This window comes from Hemicordylus capensis, chromosome 6 (genome assembly GCF_027244095.1).
Source record: "Hemicordylus capensis ecotype Gifberg chromosome 6, rHemCap1.1.pri, whole genome shotgun sequence".
In the NCBI taxonomy this organism is placed as follows: Eukaryota; Metazoa; Chordata; class Lepidosauria; order Squamata; family Cordylidae; genus Hemicordylus; species Hemicordylus capensis.
Genome location: NC_069662.1, coordinates 60,784,513 through 60,799,824, shown reverse-complemented (window position 1 = coordinate 60,799,824; position 15,312 = coordinate 60,784,513). Strand labels below are relative to the sequence as shown.

The 15,312-nt window shown below is 40.8% G+C and overlaps 1 protein-coding gene across 4 annotated transcripts in view; it reads right to left on the bottom strand.

The window, feature by feature from the left end:
* Positions 1 to 1,031: 1,031 nt before the first annotated feature.
* The window catches only part of ANKRD17 (ankyrin repeat domain 17), a 161,431-nt gene continuing 147,150 nt past the window's right edge, over positions 1,032 to 15,312 (bottom strand). For 3 of the 4 annotated variants that reach the window (XM_053260476.1, XM_053260475.1, XM_053260478.1), the window contains exons 27-34: positions 14,391 to 14,546; positions 13,401 to 13,550; positions 10,888 to 12,542; positions 7,871 to 8,068; positions 6,363 to 6,614; positions 5,747 to 5,925; positions 4,725 to 4,889; positions 1,032 to 3,344 (exon numbers count right to left, since the gene is read on the bottom strand). In XM_053260476.1, coding sequence (XP_053116451.1) covers positions 3,285 to 3,344; positions 4,725 to 4,889; positions 5,747 to 5,925; positions 6,363 to 6,614; positions 7,871 to 8,068; positions 10,888 to 12,542; positions 13,401 to 13,550; positions 14,391 to 14,546 — 2,815 coding nt within the window. In that variant the 3' untranslated portion in view covers positions 1,032 to 3,284. The remainder of the gene's footprint in view (positions 3,345 to 4,724; positions 4,890 to 5,746; positions 5,926 to 6,362; positions 6,615 to 7,870; positions 8,069 to 10,887; positions 12,543 to 13,400; positions 13,551 to 14,390; positions 14,547 to 15,312) is intronic. The other variant, XM_053260477.1, reaches the window with a different exon arrangement.

Below are 15,312 nucleotides of genomic sequence, written 5' to 3'. Positions count from 1 at the left end.
AACCCCTGTAGAATTTATCTGTAAGAGTTTTGGTGCAAACCATGCCCCTCTGGATTGATAACTAAGTAGGTGTGGCCTGTAGTTCCTCCTTCCATTCAAAATGACCGCTGCAGCTGGATGTCCAGAGGGCAGCCTTATAAGAAAAAGAAGATGCAAAAGCGAAGACTGTGCAACTGCATACCCAATAAACATGTTACAGGTAAGAGACTTGCTTTTCTTCTTTGTGGTCTCTGTGCATTTGTACCTATAGGAGAGAGGCTAGCAGTCTTACCTGGAATGAGGGTGCAGCTGTCAGTTGAATAAGGGGTTGAGGATGGGCCTGCCAAAGGCAGTGTCTGAACAGGGTTGGATGCCAAGGATGTATGATAAAAGTAGTGGCTGAGCCTAAGTGGTAGCTGAACAAAGTTCAGGGGCAGAGATTTGGAGGTCAAAATTGCTTGGATAGTTGAGGACAAACCAAGAGAACCTTCTTAATGCTTCTGATGTGATAGTAACAAAACAAAATACAAAGAAACCTCAGGTAAGACGTGCTGGCCATGCCTTCTTAGAGAAGTGCTATTGATCCAAAGGGAAGTGGCTTGCCCCAAAACACTTAAGGCTAAGCCCTAGAGGATTCCAAATAATGCTCTGCACAGGTGCAGATCCCATAGATGTGAATGAACAGAAACCATGCAGAAGTAAAAAAGCATTTTGCCAGTCATGCTCAAGGCCTTGGAGTTGCTATTTAGATGCTGTCCATGCTTTGAAATGCATTTTTATATGAGAGTCGTTCAGAGTTCCCAAGTGGAAAATCAAGCTAACCTAAGTGCTTTCATTCAGATGTTTGTGTGGAATCGCCAAGAACAAAGTATGTTTATTAGCAAATTCTACCATATTCAGAATGCTGGGATTTAAGGAGTGAACTCACCCATGGCTCATCTTCCATAAGTCATCTCATTCCCTAAATCCATAGAAAAATGCATTCTACCTATAAACGCTCCAATAAGCTATGAGAACATTTTTAAAAAATGGAGAAGACCTAAAAGGTCTCAAAAGAGCATGTTCCTTGTTTTTATTGGTCAAGTATGCATTACATTTGAAATATAAAAAGTGTTCTGAAAAAATGTTCCTAATACAGACTTCTAAAAAACCCCAGTATTTTATTTAACAAGCCTTATCCCATAAACAAAACATGGGGCGTTCCAGCCTGTACTCCCTATCCACAATTTTGCTTTCAAGTCAACAAAATACAGATAGCTTTAATAAGAAACCACATCCTAAGAAACTTAGTTCAGCTGAACCTGACAATACATTTTATTGTAATAAATACCGAGTAGCATCTACTCTGCTGAAGGATTATTTCAAAGAAGCAAAAATAATCCTAGTTAGCTTTGGAGAGGCATTACACATAAACTAAGGAGAGTGGTAAATGTTATATAAAATACTTGAATAGCATTATTCCCCTCCATTATAGTAAAGTGCTGAAAATTATTATTATTTTCTCCTTCCACCAATAGCTGTTTGTTAGGCATTCATTGTGATTCAACCAATTTCAAACATTTCAGTAGGAATAGTAAATGACAATGAAAATTTTTTATTTTAAGAGCACCAACAGAGGGCATGTACACAGATGAACTGGTATTTATTCACAAGCCTCTCAACATCTCTGAAGTTGCATTTAGAAGGCTGCAGGTTTTTTTGGAGAAAACCATTTTTCTTGCTGGCTTTACATACGAAACAGCATTTTAGAGCTCCAGTTTTGTAGTTGAAAAATTGAGCTGGTCTAGGTAATCTGAAATTGTCATTCAACCAAGCCTTGTGTTGAGCCACTAACTCTTTGAGGAAAGGCTAATTCAAGTGATACTGTAACCTTATTAAAACAGACTCTCAGTTCATTTCCCCCCCAACTAGCAAAGGAAATTGACAATGGACTGCTTGTATCCTAACATGCAATACTAAACATGATTAATAGATCAGTTTATAAATTTAAAAGTACATATCACACATTCACAGACATATCAGTTATAAGAAGGGTCTTGAGTAGAGATAGTTATGTGTCACCAGCAGGCGCAGGTGCTTCTAAAATCTGTTCTAGACCTAAACACCATCTTTTCTACTTAGAGAGCTGATGTTTTTGTTTCAACCAACTTTCTAAGTGATGAAAGTAATCAAAGATTATGACATCACACATCTTGGATTGGAATCTTCCAAATCAAACCACAACTAAGGAGTTTCTTCATTTCAGAACAAATTATTTCCTGGCATAATGATACACCAATATCTTCTGGATAATCTTGTTTTGAGACACTTCTGCTAGTGAAGCTCTACTAGAGGATTATGCTGGACATGCTCATTTAATTGTAGCTAATTGCCAAAGAACATATGGCAACAACTATCTGTCACAGGAGGATATACTCAAACTCATTGTAGGACACAATTTGCCAAGCATGATTAACCCACCTTTGTAGAAGCTCATTTAGTAAGACCTCTGGAGAAATGCAAAATCCCTTAAAAGGAATAGTGAAATTTATGGATAGTATGAAAGAAAGAAAGAAAGAAAAGCTTTGAAATTGTAGTTTGCAGAGATTAGTTTGTTTTTGTTCAAAGCTTATAAGGGAGAAGGGAAACTCTTTTTGGACTCTGAATTGTTTTTACAAAAAAAATGGATGATGAATTTTGTAGTATAAAACTGGGGAGAAACCCACAAATAATGCCCATTTTATACTGTATTTAAATTACACAAGTAGAAAAACGTTATGCTCATTAATAGTTTAATGTATGAAGGAAACATCCAGACTGCTGAATATGAAGGTACATCTGTCACACTAAAGTCTACATAAAGTAGAGCCTCTATACTGACATACTGAAAAAAATTACTTTCTGCTTAGCCATTTCTGTTATGTAAACAATTGTACATTTATTTGCCATTCTAAAACTTCAGGATCAAGTTTACATAATTTTGCTAAATTTCTGTTTATGCCCAGAAGCAGTTTACAGTACTAAAAACCAACCAGCCAAAAAACAGATTCAACAGAAAGTTATGTCAAAAAATAATAATAATAAAAAGGGGAAAGAAAAACAAAATGAAACTAAGAGAGGCTAAGTTGAATCATATGATGTTAGGGAATGGGCAGTCACAATGTTCACAGAAAAGGTCAGTTAGTAAGTTCTTCTGTGGCTTAAAGCCTACACACTTCGGTTGAACACATCAGTAGAATGATCTGGGAGCTGAGGAAACTGGTTCTGCTGTTTGCGTTCTCCTCTAAGCCAAGAGAGAATCTCCAGGCTACCAAATGTGATCCCACTCAGCCAAGTTGGTTCATATGCACACTGTTCATATGAGGTGTCCATGTTCCAGTCCATACCTGAAAGAGAAGAACAAGGTTTCAAGCTATGCCACCATTTCAAAGAGGAACAAAAATGAACTGCAATACAGTTCCATACGATCTGGCTCCACATTTCAAATGTAAGCTTTAAGACTTAGTTGGTTAAGAGTAAAAATAGTAATAAGAACAATACTCAGCACACAAAGCAACATAAAATAAAGATATCAATGACCATGTAATCCTCACAGACGTCGAGGCTGTTCTCACGAACAGCCAAGAGCGGGCTATGGCAGCAAAGCCTGCTCTTGGCTGCTTGTAAGAAGCAGTGGGAGGCAAGTGGCTGAAAGTGCCGTGGCGGCAAACGCGCCTGGTAGTTTGTCTAAGGGAGCATGTGCTCCCTTAGCCCTGTTTTTTTGATTGTTTGATTTTTGATTGTTTGATTGTTTGATTTTTGATTGTCTGCCAACCCCATCTGCTTGCAGCTGGGGCTGGCAGACTGCAGGACTCCTGGCCAGTGCTGGGGGATACCCACAAGGCACACTTGTGCAGATAATTATGGGAGTTTTGGGGGGCCAGAACAGTGCATTCCTGCCTCTAACCTTCCATGCTGCCAGAGGTAGTGGAGGATCGTCTGCAGGGAAGGGAAGGTAACAAAACCTTCCTCACCACCAAAGCCTTTCTCACAGATCGTGAGAAAGGGCTCTAAGTCTCTTATGGTATTAAACATAACCCTCTTCTCTTTCTGGCTTAACAGCAAGATGTTAAAAGGCAGCTCTGGGCAGGGGGCAAGGCCAATGCAACTGTCAGCACTTATGGTAGCAAACAGGTCCTCTTCCTACTCTGACTCAAAAGCATGACTGCAACTTCTTTCATTTCCAACAGGGAAAAGCCACCTTTCTACCCATCGCAACAGAAACACACATGTAAAAAGATTCTAGAAGGGTGTTTGCTTAAAGGCTCATAAAATCTTTATTCCTCTATTCCCACTTCCAACACTTGTATCAAAAAGCAAGCAAGGCCAAATCCTGTCAAATTTGGAACTACTAGCCATCTTCAGATTAAACTACATGTTTTATCTTGGCTCCAATTATTTATTAACTGCACCTATTGTTTTCTTCACTATAACATCAGGCTGATCCAGAAAGGGATGTGTGGCATAGTACACACATCCTTTTCTAGACAATCTCAGTTCCATCTCTGCGCACACATGCGTCCAGAACTCAGCATGGGAGCTGCATGTCCTTTCTGGATTTATTCACAATGCCAGCTTGGGTATTGGTTCAACTGAAGATGCAGGTGGGACATGGAAAAGACTTTCAGAAAGGCCCCAATACTGAAGGAGGCAGGAGTTTAAATGATCCAGTTTAAAAATCATCAGCTTACTGAGTATGTCTAAAGTATTAAGGCACACAGATTTACCGTCTGAGGGCCATTATTCTCTGTGGAACTTGAAACCATCTTTATCAGTGAGTTCCAAGAGGGGTCAGCAGCATGAGGTCCATTGAATATAGGTCCCCCAGTTCCATCTGCAATGGGTGCCACAGGAGGAATCATTGCATTTCCATAAACTGAGAAAGGCATACCCTAACAAGGGAATAAGAATGGGTTATTTAACATGTTTTATACACATTTTTCTACAGGAGCAATATCAAATATTTTACATCTCTAAATTTGCTGAAACACTGACTTCAACTATTTGCTGGGGGCGGGGAATATTTAATCTGGATGCTACAGAAATTTGTGTTACAATTTCTCTGCAAAAATATTCCATTTAATACCCTTGTTAAAAGTTTGCATCATCTTGAATTAACAGTACAGTACAAAGGGATATTATGCTCACAGGTTTCAGTTCAGTTTTTGGGAAATTACCACTTTGTACATAGCAAGGGTGGTCAAAATGTGGCTCCCAAGAAACTTAAGTGCTGCTCCTGAGCAATTTATGGAAGTGAACTGAAAAGGCCTGTGTACTACTGATGCAACTGATATTTGCTTATCTCCAGGCTTTGTCGGATCCTTCCAGCCACACTGGGACTAGTTGAGAAGAGCAGGTAGCAGTGATGCTGCAGCAGAACCCACTGAAGCACAGAAACACAAATCAGGGGGTGGGTGGTGGGACAGGACTGTAATATCTAATTCGGGCAGCAGAACCAGTGCCAGAAAGGCTATGGGTTATACTCAGAAGGGAAATGTGAGCTCTCTGGCCAACCTTGGTATAACTACATGTCATACCTGACTGAACCCTGCAGGGTTAGAGAGGAGCTTAAGCATGATTCTGACCCACAAGCTACCAGAAGGGAACCAGAGAGAATACATATTCTGCTAACAGAACATGGACAAATCTTTAACATGTTATAAGAACCTTCAATGTTAGGACCCGCCCACCCACCCTGCTAAAATAAATAAATAAATAAATAAGCAAATAAAACAATTTGGATCATTACCCCAACTTTAGGGAAATCCATGTATCCTGCAGGAACATGCTGATGGAATGTACCAGAAGGAGTTACAATTCCTGTGCTGTCTCTCTCCATTGCTTGATGTTGCGAGAACACACCTGGATCAGACATTGGCCTGTGAATCATATGGTTTCCCATTCCACTGTGACACCAATCTACTTTATCTAGCAAGAAAGAAGTAGGTATATCTATTAGTAGCACAAGTTTGTCTAAATTGTTCAGCCGAAGTAGTGAGCAGTTAAAGCCAGACAGATAATCTGTTTTCCTAAACTTGGTAGAATGATCTACCATCTAAACAAGTGGCACAGAGGTAGACTCATTTTGCTTGACTTTCTTGAAGTCTACAGCTGAATCATAAAGTTAATACTTTATGGTGTGGTGAGACTGAAATAAAAAATACTCTTAAACCATGATTTTATTTAATAACTCATGGATTCTAAACAGTGTGGTAGGTCAATGAACTCTGTGGTTTAGAGTAAAGGTTACCATTTGCAGTAGAAATTTCATTTATTGCTGGCACATAATCCCATTTGTCCTAATCCTATGTCTTAGTTCCTCTACAGCACAGTATCAAAAGGTGAAGGTACAAGGCAATACATACCACCTTGATTTCCTCCTATCCCTTCAAAAGACCATATGCCACTGTGTCCCACTGGAGTGGCTAAGTTGCTCCCTATAACAGAGGGTGTAGATGTTCCAGTTTGCCTGATACGTGCCGAACGTTCAGTTCCAATTGGAACAGGGACCTTTCTGTCCTGAGACACATTGCTAGGCTTTTCTGACCCCAGGGATGCAGTGGAAGGGGTAGGAGATGGTGCTCTAACTCCAGCAGACACTGGCTGAGCAGGTTGCTCTAGAAGAAGAAGAAAAGGGTATTTAACAAGTTAAAAATGTTCTTTCTTTCTTTCTTTCTTTCATATCCCGCTCTTCCTCCAAGGAGCCCAGAGCGGTGTACTACATACTTGAGTTTCTCTTTCACAACCCTGTGAAGTAGGTTAGGCTGAGAGAGAAGTGACTGGCCCAGAGTCACCCAGCAAGTCTCATGGCTGAATGGGGATTTGAACTCGGGTCTCCCCAGTCCTAGTCCAGCACTCTAACCACTTTCAAGATTACAGGTTTCTACTACAACACACACTCTTCTACACCAGATTAAAGATAATTTATCACATATATGGTTGAAATTCCATGACTATTAAAAGATCATTAGCTATGACAGTGATAGGTTCTACATATAAGAACCTTTTTGGCAATATGCCTTTGGACACTGAGCCAATAGTTTAAACCTCTGCTAACGACTTCTTAGAATTAGGATACAACAGAAGAAATGGCTGGAAAAACATTTTTGTCACAGCACATAATGGGAAAATATATATATTTTTAAATCGCAACTCCAAAGCGCCAGAAGATTGTCTAATATGTTAAAGCAGACTAGAATATGTTTTGCTGGAGAAACAGAACTACAGTTACATTTGTTCACATTTGGAATCTAGAAAACTAGAAGAGTTGATATGACTTCAGACAAAAACTATCAATATAGTATTTGTGGTAGGATGACAAATGACTTGACTAAACGTAAGCAGTACCCATCAAATACCACGATCCAACAAAATCCTTGCATAGGTGTATATGTGAAGCTCTTCTAGAAATACAGAAGCTCCTCCCACCAGGGCTTCCCCATCAACTTCGAGAGGACAGTGAGATGCATTTCAGCATATGAAGCTCTCAATTGTGGCAAATTTCTAATGCCACACCTTCTGGTAGAATAGGATATGGACTTCAACACCCTAAAGCCTAAACATGCAAGACCTTAAGAATAAAACATCAACCCATGAAACAGACTTTTTAAGGGGGTTTACAGTACAGCAGCTAGGCTATATTGCACCAGACTCTAGTGTGTATTTGGACATAACGCAGGCAAACATAGTAACTGATTACTAAATAAGCAGTCCAATCAAAGCAGAGTTGTACCACCAAGAAGGGCCCCCCAGAACACCCTTCTCTTGAGCATCTTTAATCCAAGGGATTTAACATAGCGTCTGAATTCCCAGAGTTGCATTGGAACACCAAAATAATTTGCCAGTTAAACATATTTGTTAATTAACAACTCACCATTTGATGCAGAAGAACATGGAGGCAATAAGTTTAGTGGGGAAAAATGCTGTCTGTTAAAATTAGCAGCTGCCGGTGCTCCTCCAAGGGCTGTTCCTGGTGCATATATCTGACCACTTGAAAGGTTGGAGGCAAAATTACCCAAATGTGTAGAAGAAGGTGTTACAGAACCATATGGTGAATCCATGCTGACAATACCTACAAAATGATTTGAAAAATGCAAGTCATCCCTTGAAAGAATGCAACCCCACTCAGAACAGGCTGAACATCACCTCCCCAAACAGATGGATCATCAATCCACAGCACCTCTGCCTTGTCAGGACTGAGGGAGGTGCACCTGGCACCTACTTTGCTATAGTTTAGACACAAAGTGAAGGCCACTATAATTTCCCAGACTTAAAAACCTCTCAGAAATTAAAAGTCTGGGGGAATAAAATGGCCTCTGTCTGATGTCTTAAATGACAGCAAACTAGGCACCAGTGAGCCACCCTGGGGAGGCAATTCCATTATCAGGGCATCACCACTGAGGCCAGCGGCCCCCCTCCCCCCCATTATCACCCACCTCACCTCTAACAGTGGGAGAACCAGGAGGCCAGTCTTGAATTAGGATCGAAGTGCACAGGCTGATGCAGAGGTAAATATTCCTTCAGGTACCCATATCTCAAATAATATAGGGCTTTAAGCTATGTACCAGCACCCCAAATCATGTTTGGAAATTGGGTGGTAACCAGTGAACATTTAAGAACAGATGGAACCCACTTCCACCAAATGGTAATCTAGCAGCTGTATTTCGAACCAAGTGAAGCTTCCAAACAATCAGCCTTCCAAGGCACCCCATGTGCAATGCATTACAAAACGCTGGCGTTTTCAGAGCATATCCACCATAGCTTCTCACTATCTTGGAGGGGCTCGAGCAGGCACCCTATCCTCAGCTGGTGAAAGGTGCTCCATGCCACAAGCCTTTATTTAATTTTAATACTCTGTCTTTCTTGCTAAGGCAAACTGAGGCAGCTTACAAGAAAATAAAGAACATAATAATTAACAATAAATAATACCATTCAAAGCTGAATCAAGCTGTAGTGACAATGCTGGTTCTAAAAGCATCCCCCGACTGCAAACCTGATCTCATAAGAGGGAGCACAAACCAGCCTAGAATAAGTTTGTTCACAAGCCTATCTAGAAGTATACCATAGCTAAAAATATTAAAGGTCACCAAACCAAAGAGAATGAGGAGGGTCACACTTCCCTTCTCTGTTCTGGCAGAGGTAATCTATCAGGGTGACCAAAAGCAGTTTTCTGTACCAATACCAAGCTTAAAACAGAAGTGAAATGGACTTGGATTAACTATGGTGGTGAGCCATCTTCACCATAATGGCAGAGAGGCAGCATAATAAAGATCAGATTCTAAGCTTTCACATTATTTGTACAATTGTTGCTCCAAAATAATCTCCAACATTATTTTGTTGGTTTCATGCGAAAAAGAGCCTGTGTGATGTACAACTACTTTTGTGTGATGTACAACAAAAAGCAAATTAAGAATAAAGTTGTTCCCTGATACAAACACCATCCAAGATCTTGGGAACATGGTGGATTACTCAATGAAGACATCAATTTAGTGTATGGCAGCTGTGAAGTAAGCAGGTTCCATGATAGGGATTATGAGGAAAACAGCTGAATTTTCTAGTTCTGTAATGCCCTTTTATAGATTTACAGTTCAGCCACATTAAGAATACTGTGTGTAGTTCCATCTCAAAGGATATTGTAGATCTAGAAAGCGTGCAGAAGTGGGCAACAAAACGAATCACGAACGTTTGCTCATGAGGAAAGCTAAAGCATTTGGGGCTTTTTAAGTTTAGAAAAATGACAACTAAAATGACAACCCCTGCTAACTTGGCAAAGAGGCACCTTTTAATGTGGTGATTCTCTTTATTTAGCAGGGGCAGAGTAACTGGCCCTATTCACCCCCAGCACAGTACCTCCAGTGACTGTTGCTGGTGTCTATCTTATGTTTATTTTTAGATTGTGAGCCCTTTGGGGACAGGATTCCATCTTATTTGTTTGTTATATCTTTGTGTAAACCACCCAGAGCCATTTTTGGAAGGGCGGTATAGAAATCGAATGAATGAATGAACTAAGGGGGAACATGATAAGAGGTTTACAAAATGATGCATGCTATGGAGAAAGAGGATGGAGAGGTTTTCCCTCCGTCTCCCATAGTATTACTACTATGAATATTTATATACACCACTTTTCAACAAAAGTTTTCAAAGTGGATTATCTAGATAAAAACAAATAAATAAAATGGCTCCCTGTCCCCAGAGGGCTCAAAATCTAAAAAGAAACGTAAGGCAGACACCAGCATCAACCACTGGAGAGATGCTGTGCTGGTTTGGATAGGGACAGTTGCTCTCCTCCTGCTAAATATAATGGAATCATGACTTTAAAAGGTGCCTCTTTGCTCAGTTACTGGGGGTCAAATCTGAGGAAACAGATCAGCAGTAGATTCAGGACAGATAAAAGACAGATTCCCCCCCCGCCCAATGCAGAATGAATTTATGGAATTTGCTGCCACAAAATGTGGTGATGGCAGCTAGCTTGGACAGCTAAAAAAGAGGATTTACACAAATACATGGGGCTTTTCAATGGCCATTAGCCATGACGGCTATACTGAACTTCCATGTTCAGAGGCAGAATGCCACTAAAAACAGTTCTAGAAGCAACAGTAGTGGGAGGTGTTTGTATTAATGTTTGGCTTGCGAACTACCAGGATGCATCAGGCTTGCTACCATGATAACCAGAATAAAGGATTAAATGAAGCGCTTTGAAAAAAATGTTATTGATGAGATTCATTTAAATTTGCTTCAGTCAGAAAAAACTGTGATTGCATGTATGCTATATATTATATTAACCAGACTGCAGAAGCTGGCATAAAGTAATGAAAAAACAAACTAGAAATTTGAACTGTGTGGTAATAATGCATTTTTTGAAACATGGAAAAAGGCGGTGCAAATATTCACCTGAGGGGTTTGGAGCCGGTCTCTGTAGTGGGGGCCTAAAACCTGGTGCTTTGGAAGTATCTAACTGATGTAATGGATCTGAGTTTGGCAGAAATGAAGACTTTCCAGACAGAATGGATTCTGGTGTTGTCTGAGATGACACGACAGATCCACCCCAGAAGGCATGAGCGGAGGCAGGGATGTTCTCAAACAGCGTGCTGAAGGGCCCAAATGGTCCAGCACTGAAGTTAGCAGCCACAGACTTGCTTGCTGGATGGACTAAATTTTGAGAAGCACTTTGTGTACTTAAGGTAGAAGGAAGTTGCACTGAAGAAGGAACACTATGGGGCCTTTTGATGTGGCTGATATTGAGAACAGCAACTGAAGTATTCTGAATTGAAGCCGAATTCTTGTGTGCAGGATTTACTCCATGGGAAGGTAGCCTGATGGCAGGGCTTTCCATTTTCGCTGGAGGAGGTGGTTGAGTAGATCCCACTGATGCTTGAGGCAAAAGATAGTTCACTGAAGCATTAGCAGGAGCAACTACTGGGACAGAAGAACTCACTGTTACTAAATTTGGAGGCACAACCATTCGAGGATCTTGTGAAGGAACCTGAGGTTGCTGTAGAGGTGGCCTTGCTTCTTGGGTAAGGGACCCGAGAGATTGTGGCTGAGCAGGATGTCCTGAGGGAACTGCAACAGAGCCATTGTTTGACTGTCTGCTGCTGGCCAAGTTTGCTGCTTCTACTATTGGTGGGCTACTGACTTCCTGATCAGAGGAAGATGCCCCTTTACTTGGAGAACTTGTCACACATTCCGAAGGACTATTTCTAGAAATCCTTGCTGGCTGGGCTGGTGGCGAAGGGGAGGAGGTGGCCGACACAGGATAGTGCTCTTTGGCAGTAGGAAAAGGATATGTGGCATTTGTGGGCGTTGTGCTGTTGTTGCTTGCTGTGGTTGCAATTGTGGTAGTAGTAGTGTTGGATGTCTTAACCACGGTGACGAACAGCTGCCTTCGAACAGAAGGTGAGCTGGGACTGCCATTTGGTGAAGAACCAGACACAGTAGACACGGCTACGCTTGTGGTAGCTGTTGGACTTGAAGTTGAAGGACCTGCTGAATTCACCTGAGAACCACTGCTGTTCTGATTGTTATGGCGAGGCACCGTGTGAGGCTTAGGTGAATTAGTAGCTCTTGCAGGGCTCAGAGGTCTAACAGGGAAAGGACCCCAAGTGGACTGAGCTGGTGGGAAAGTTCCTCCAAAGTGGGTCATGGGCAACCTTGGTGGACGGATCTGTTGGAACGTTTGAGCAGCAAGTAAAGCATGTGCAAACTGTGGGGGAGGATATGCTAATGGCAGAGAAACGGGAAATCCAGGCCGCACATTATTCACTGGGTTTTTGACAGTTTTGTGAGTAGACGCTGAAGAAATTGCAGGCAAGGAGAGTGCTGTGGCAATTTGAGAAGATGATGAGATTGCTATAGTGGTCACCTTGCTCCCAGCTACCGAACTGTGAGCACTTGTAGTGGTGGCATGTGCTGATGTCCCTGTTTTAGGGTAGGCTGCAGAACCTTTCAAACGATTCTTTGGAATGAGCTCATCAATTTCTTTGTCTGGATCCTTAATCAAAGCATTTATCAGCTGTGTTGCTTGTCGTGTTGATTCTGTGCCTCCCCTAGAACAGAGTTGAAAATTATAGTTAGTAATTTTTCCATCTATGCAAGCTAAACCACAAGTTATGATTTGGGGCCAGCTTCAGCTGTTCTTAAGTTACGCAGCTAGCCAGTCTATAAGCCGCTTTTGCAGATTGTGGACTGTACATTACAAGACAACCAAAGGAGAGAGCTTATCAAATGAACTCTGGAATGTTAGTTATAAAGACACAATGACATTAATCCACTAAGGTTTTTCTATCCATTTTTATATATCTATATATAAAGCTGCTTTGGGCCTCACTGACTGAAATGAATCTCCCAGACCAAATCACAAAAGACAGAAACATGCCATTTTCACAGGTAGGTTCCAAATCTTGCCCAGAAAAATTAATTAAGTTCCCGGAAAATGCAGGAAAACTCTCCCACTGGAAAAGCATGGGTTAGGGTTAATGTGAGAGCAGGGTTAGGGTTAGAACAAACTTGGGCAGTTTTCTTGGGTACATTTACACACAGAAAGTCTGGACTTTGTGGTGCAGGATGTATGCTTGCAAACTGCAAGCTGTTGTGTGTGTGGTTTATAAGTGGATAATCTCTAAACAAACATTTTCTCTATGGTAAAATATCATTCACACACACACACTTAACAATACATTGATATTACTTGACAATCAAATTTGATAATTTATAATATATATTACAGTACCACAGCTAACAACACAAATAACAACAACTGGCTTAAAATCTGTTCTAAATAATTTAAAGCTCAGTAGAGGAGTTTTATTTAGTAACAAAATACAGAAGTCCTTCAAATGAATTAACAGAGTTTGCTGCCTCAGGAATTATAATTAAACATAAGCAATGTCTGCATAAATTTTTACCTTATTGTTATTATTCTGTCCCCTGTTTTGTCTTTCTGTTTATCAATGTCTATGTGCGCTCCAGTAAAGTCTCGGATAGTATTGATGTTATAACCACCTCTTCCAATTACTCTGGAAATAACAGTCGATGGAACAGAAACCTTCTTTGATCTAAAGGGGGAAAAGCATGAAACAAATAGAATTGTTTTAATTAACTTAAGTTAGACAAGGAATGGCAGGAAGCAGGGCTGCATGTATAACACAAGATGTGCCAAGGCTTTAGCTGGCCTAGAAGCTACACCTTTGGCATAAAAGCCATGCCTCTAATCACAGATGCACAAGCTCTGACTATGTTTTTCTAGTGGAGTGAGAAAGACATTCTTACATACTCCATGGCTACTGTCCAGCCAGTCTGTAAATACAAAGAAAAACTGGACACGCTAATACAGGACACTGGATACTGAAGCTTCTGGGCCAGGGCTTTGACTGACACCAAGCTGGTTAGAGGACTGAAGTTTCAGGTGTAACAGTTTCCAGGCCTCATTCTGATGTTCTAAGATACTTTGTATGTTATGTAGGGCGGTTGCTTTACTTTACTGAGTAAAGGGTATTGCTTTACTTTATTGAGATGACCTACAAACTCATTAAACACGTAACAGACTATATGCTATGCGAGTTCTATATCTTACTTTATTATTAAACAAAAGGGTTTTTTGGGTTGTTGTTTTTTTTGAGTGCCCTGGTCTTGCATAAAGAGAAAGAAAGAGAGTGTGTGGAGCATGAGAAACACATTCACATCCCACTTCTCTGGCCTTAGCAACACACACAGTTCTAAGTCAGGTCCTGGCACGAAGTTGCAGGCTTAAACATGTGGATATACAAAGCAAGGAGAGAAGTCACCATACAAACTATGACGTTTACCTGCAAGACAAACACAAGACTAGAACAATGCAGAGACAGCCACAGGAAAAACACACAACTACCAGTCACCAGTCAGAGGATTGAACTTACCTTCTTACAACCTCCTTCCACCCTTCTTCCCTCTTCTGACCACGTTTAGGGCTAGCTAAGGTTAATTTTCCATTAGGAGAAGAGAGTGGTGATGGACAAGATTTTGTGCAAGTAGATAAGGAGTTACCAGTTACTTCTCCAATAACTTCTGACAACCTTTGAATGGGGGGAGGGGGGGAGAGAGTTGCTTGTTAATATAAATCCTGAGCTAAAATAAGATAAATGCAAACATTTTTCTTTAGCCACTTCAATATACATTGAATAGCAGTTTTAATATTAAATTTGTGTCATGCCAAAAACTTAGAAATATATCCATTAAAAAGTACATTTTGATATTTTGTTTATAACACACACAGACACACTTAATTAGCTAGAAGTCTCTTCTTATAGCTTTTACAACGGGTGGCTTCACACAACCACTGGCAAGCCAGTAAGTAAGGCACATTTAGATAAAATTCTGGGAATTGGGAGGGCACTCTCCCAACAAATGTGATGTCTGATCTCGCCCAAGTCTGGTTCCCGAACCACATTACTGACTCCCGCCCAATATTTGCTCGAGAACGTCTACACACTTGTCACCTAGAGTTGATCTTGGGTGCAACTTGGGCTCAAAATGTAACACCCGTTTTCAAAAAGGGATCTAGGGGCGATCTGGGAAATTACAGGCCGGTTAGCTTAACGTCCATTCCAGGCAAATTGATGGAAAGCATCCTCAAGGATAAAATTGTAAAGCACATAGAAGAACAGGCCCTGCTGGGAGTGAACCAGCATGGCTTCCGCAAAGGTAAATCTTGCCTCACAAACCTTTTGGAGTTCTTTGAGAATGTTAACAAGTGTGTGGATCAAGGTGATCCAGTTGACATAGTATACCTGGACTTCCAACAAGCTTTTGACAAAGTTCCTTATCAAAGACACCTGAGGA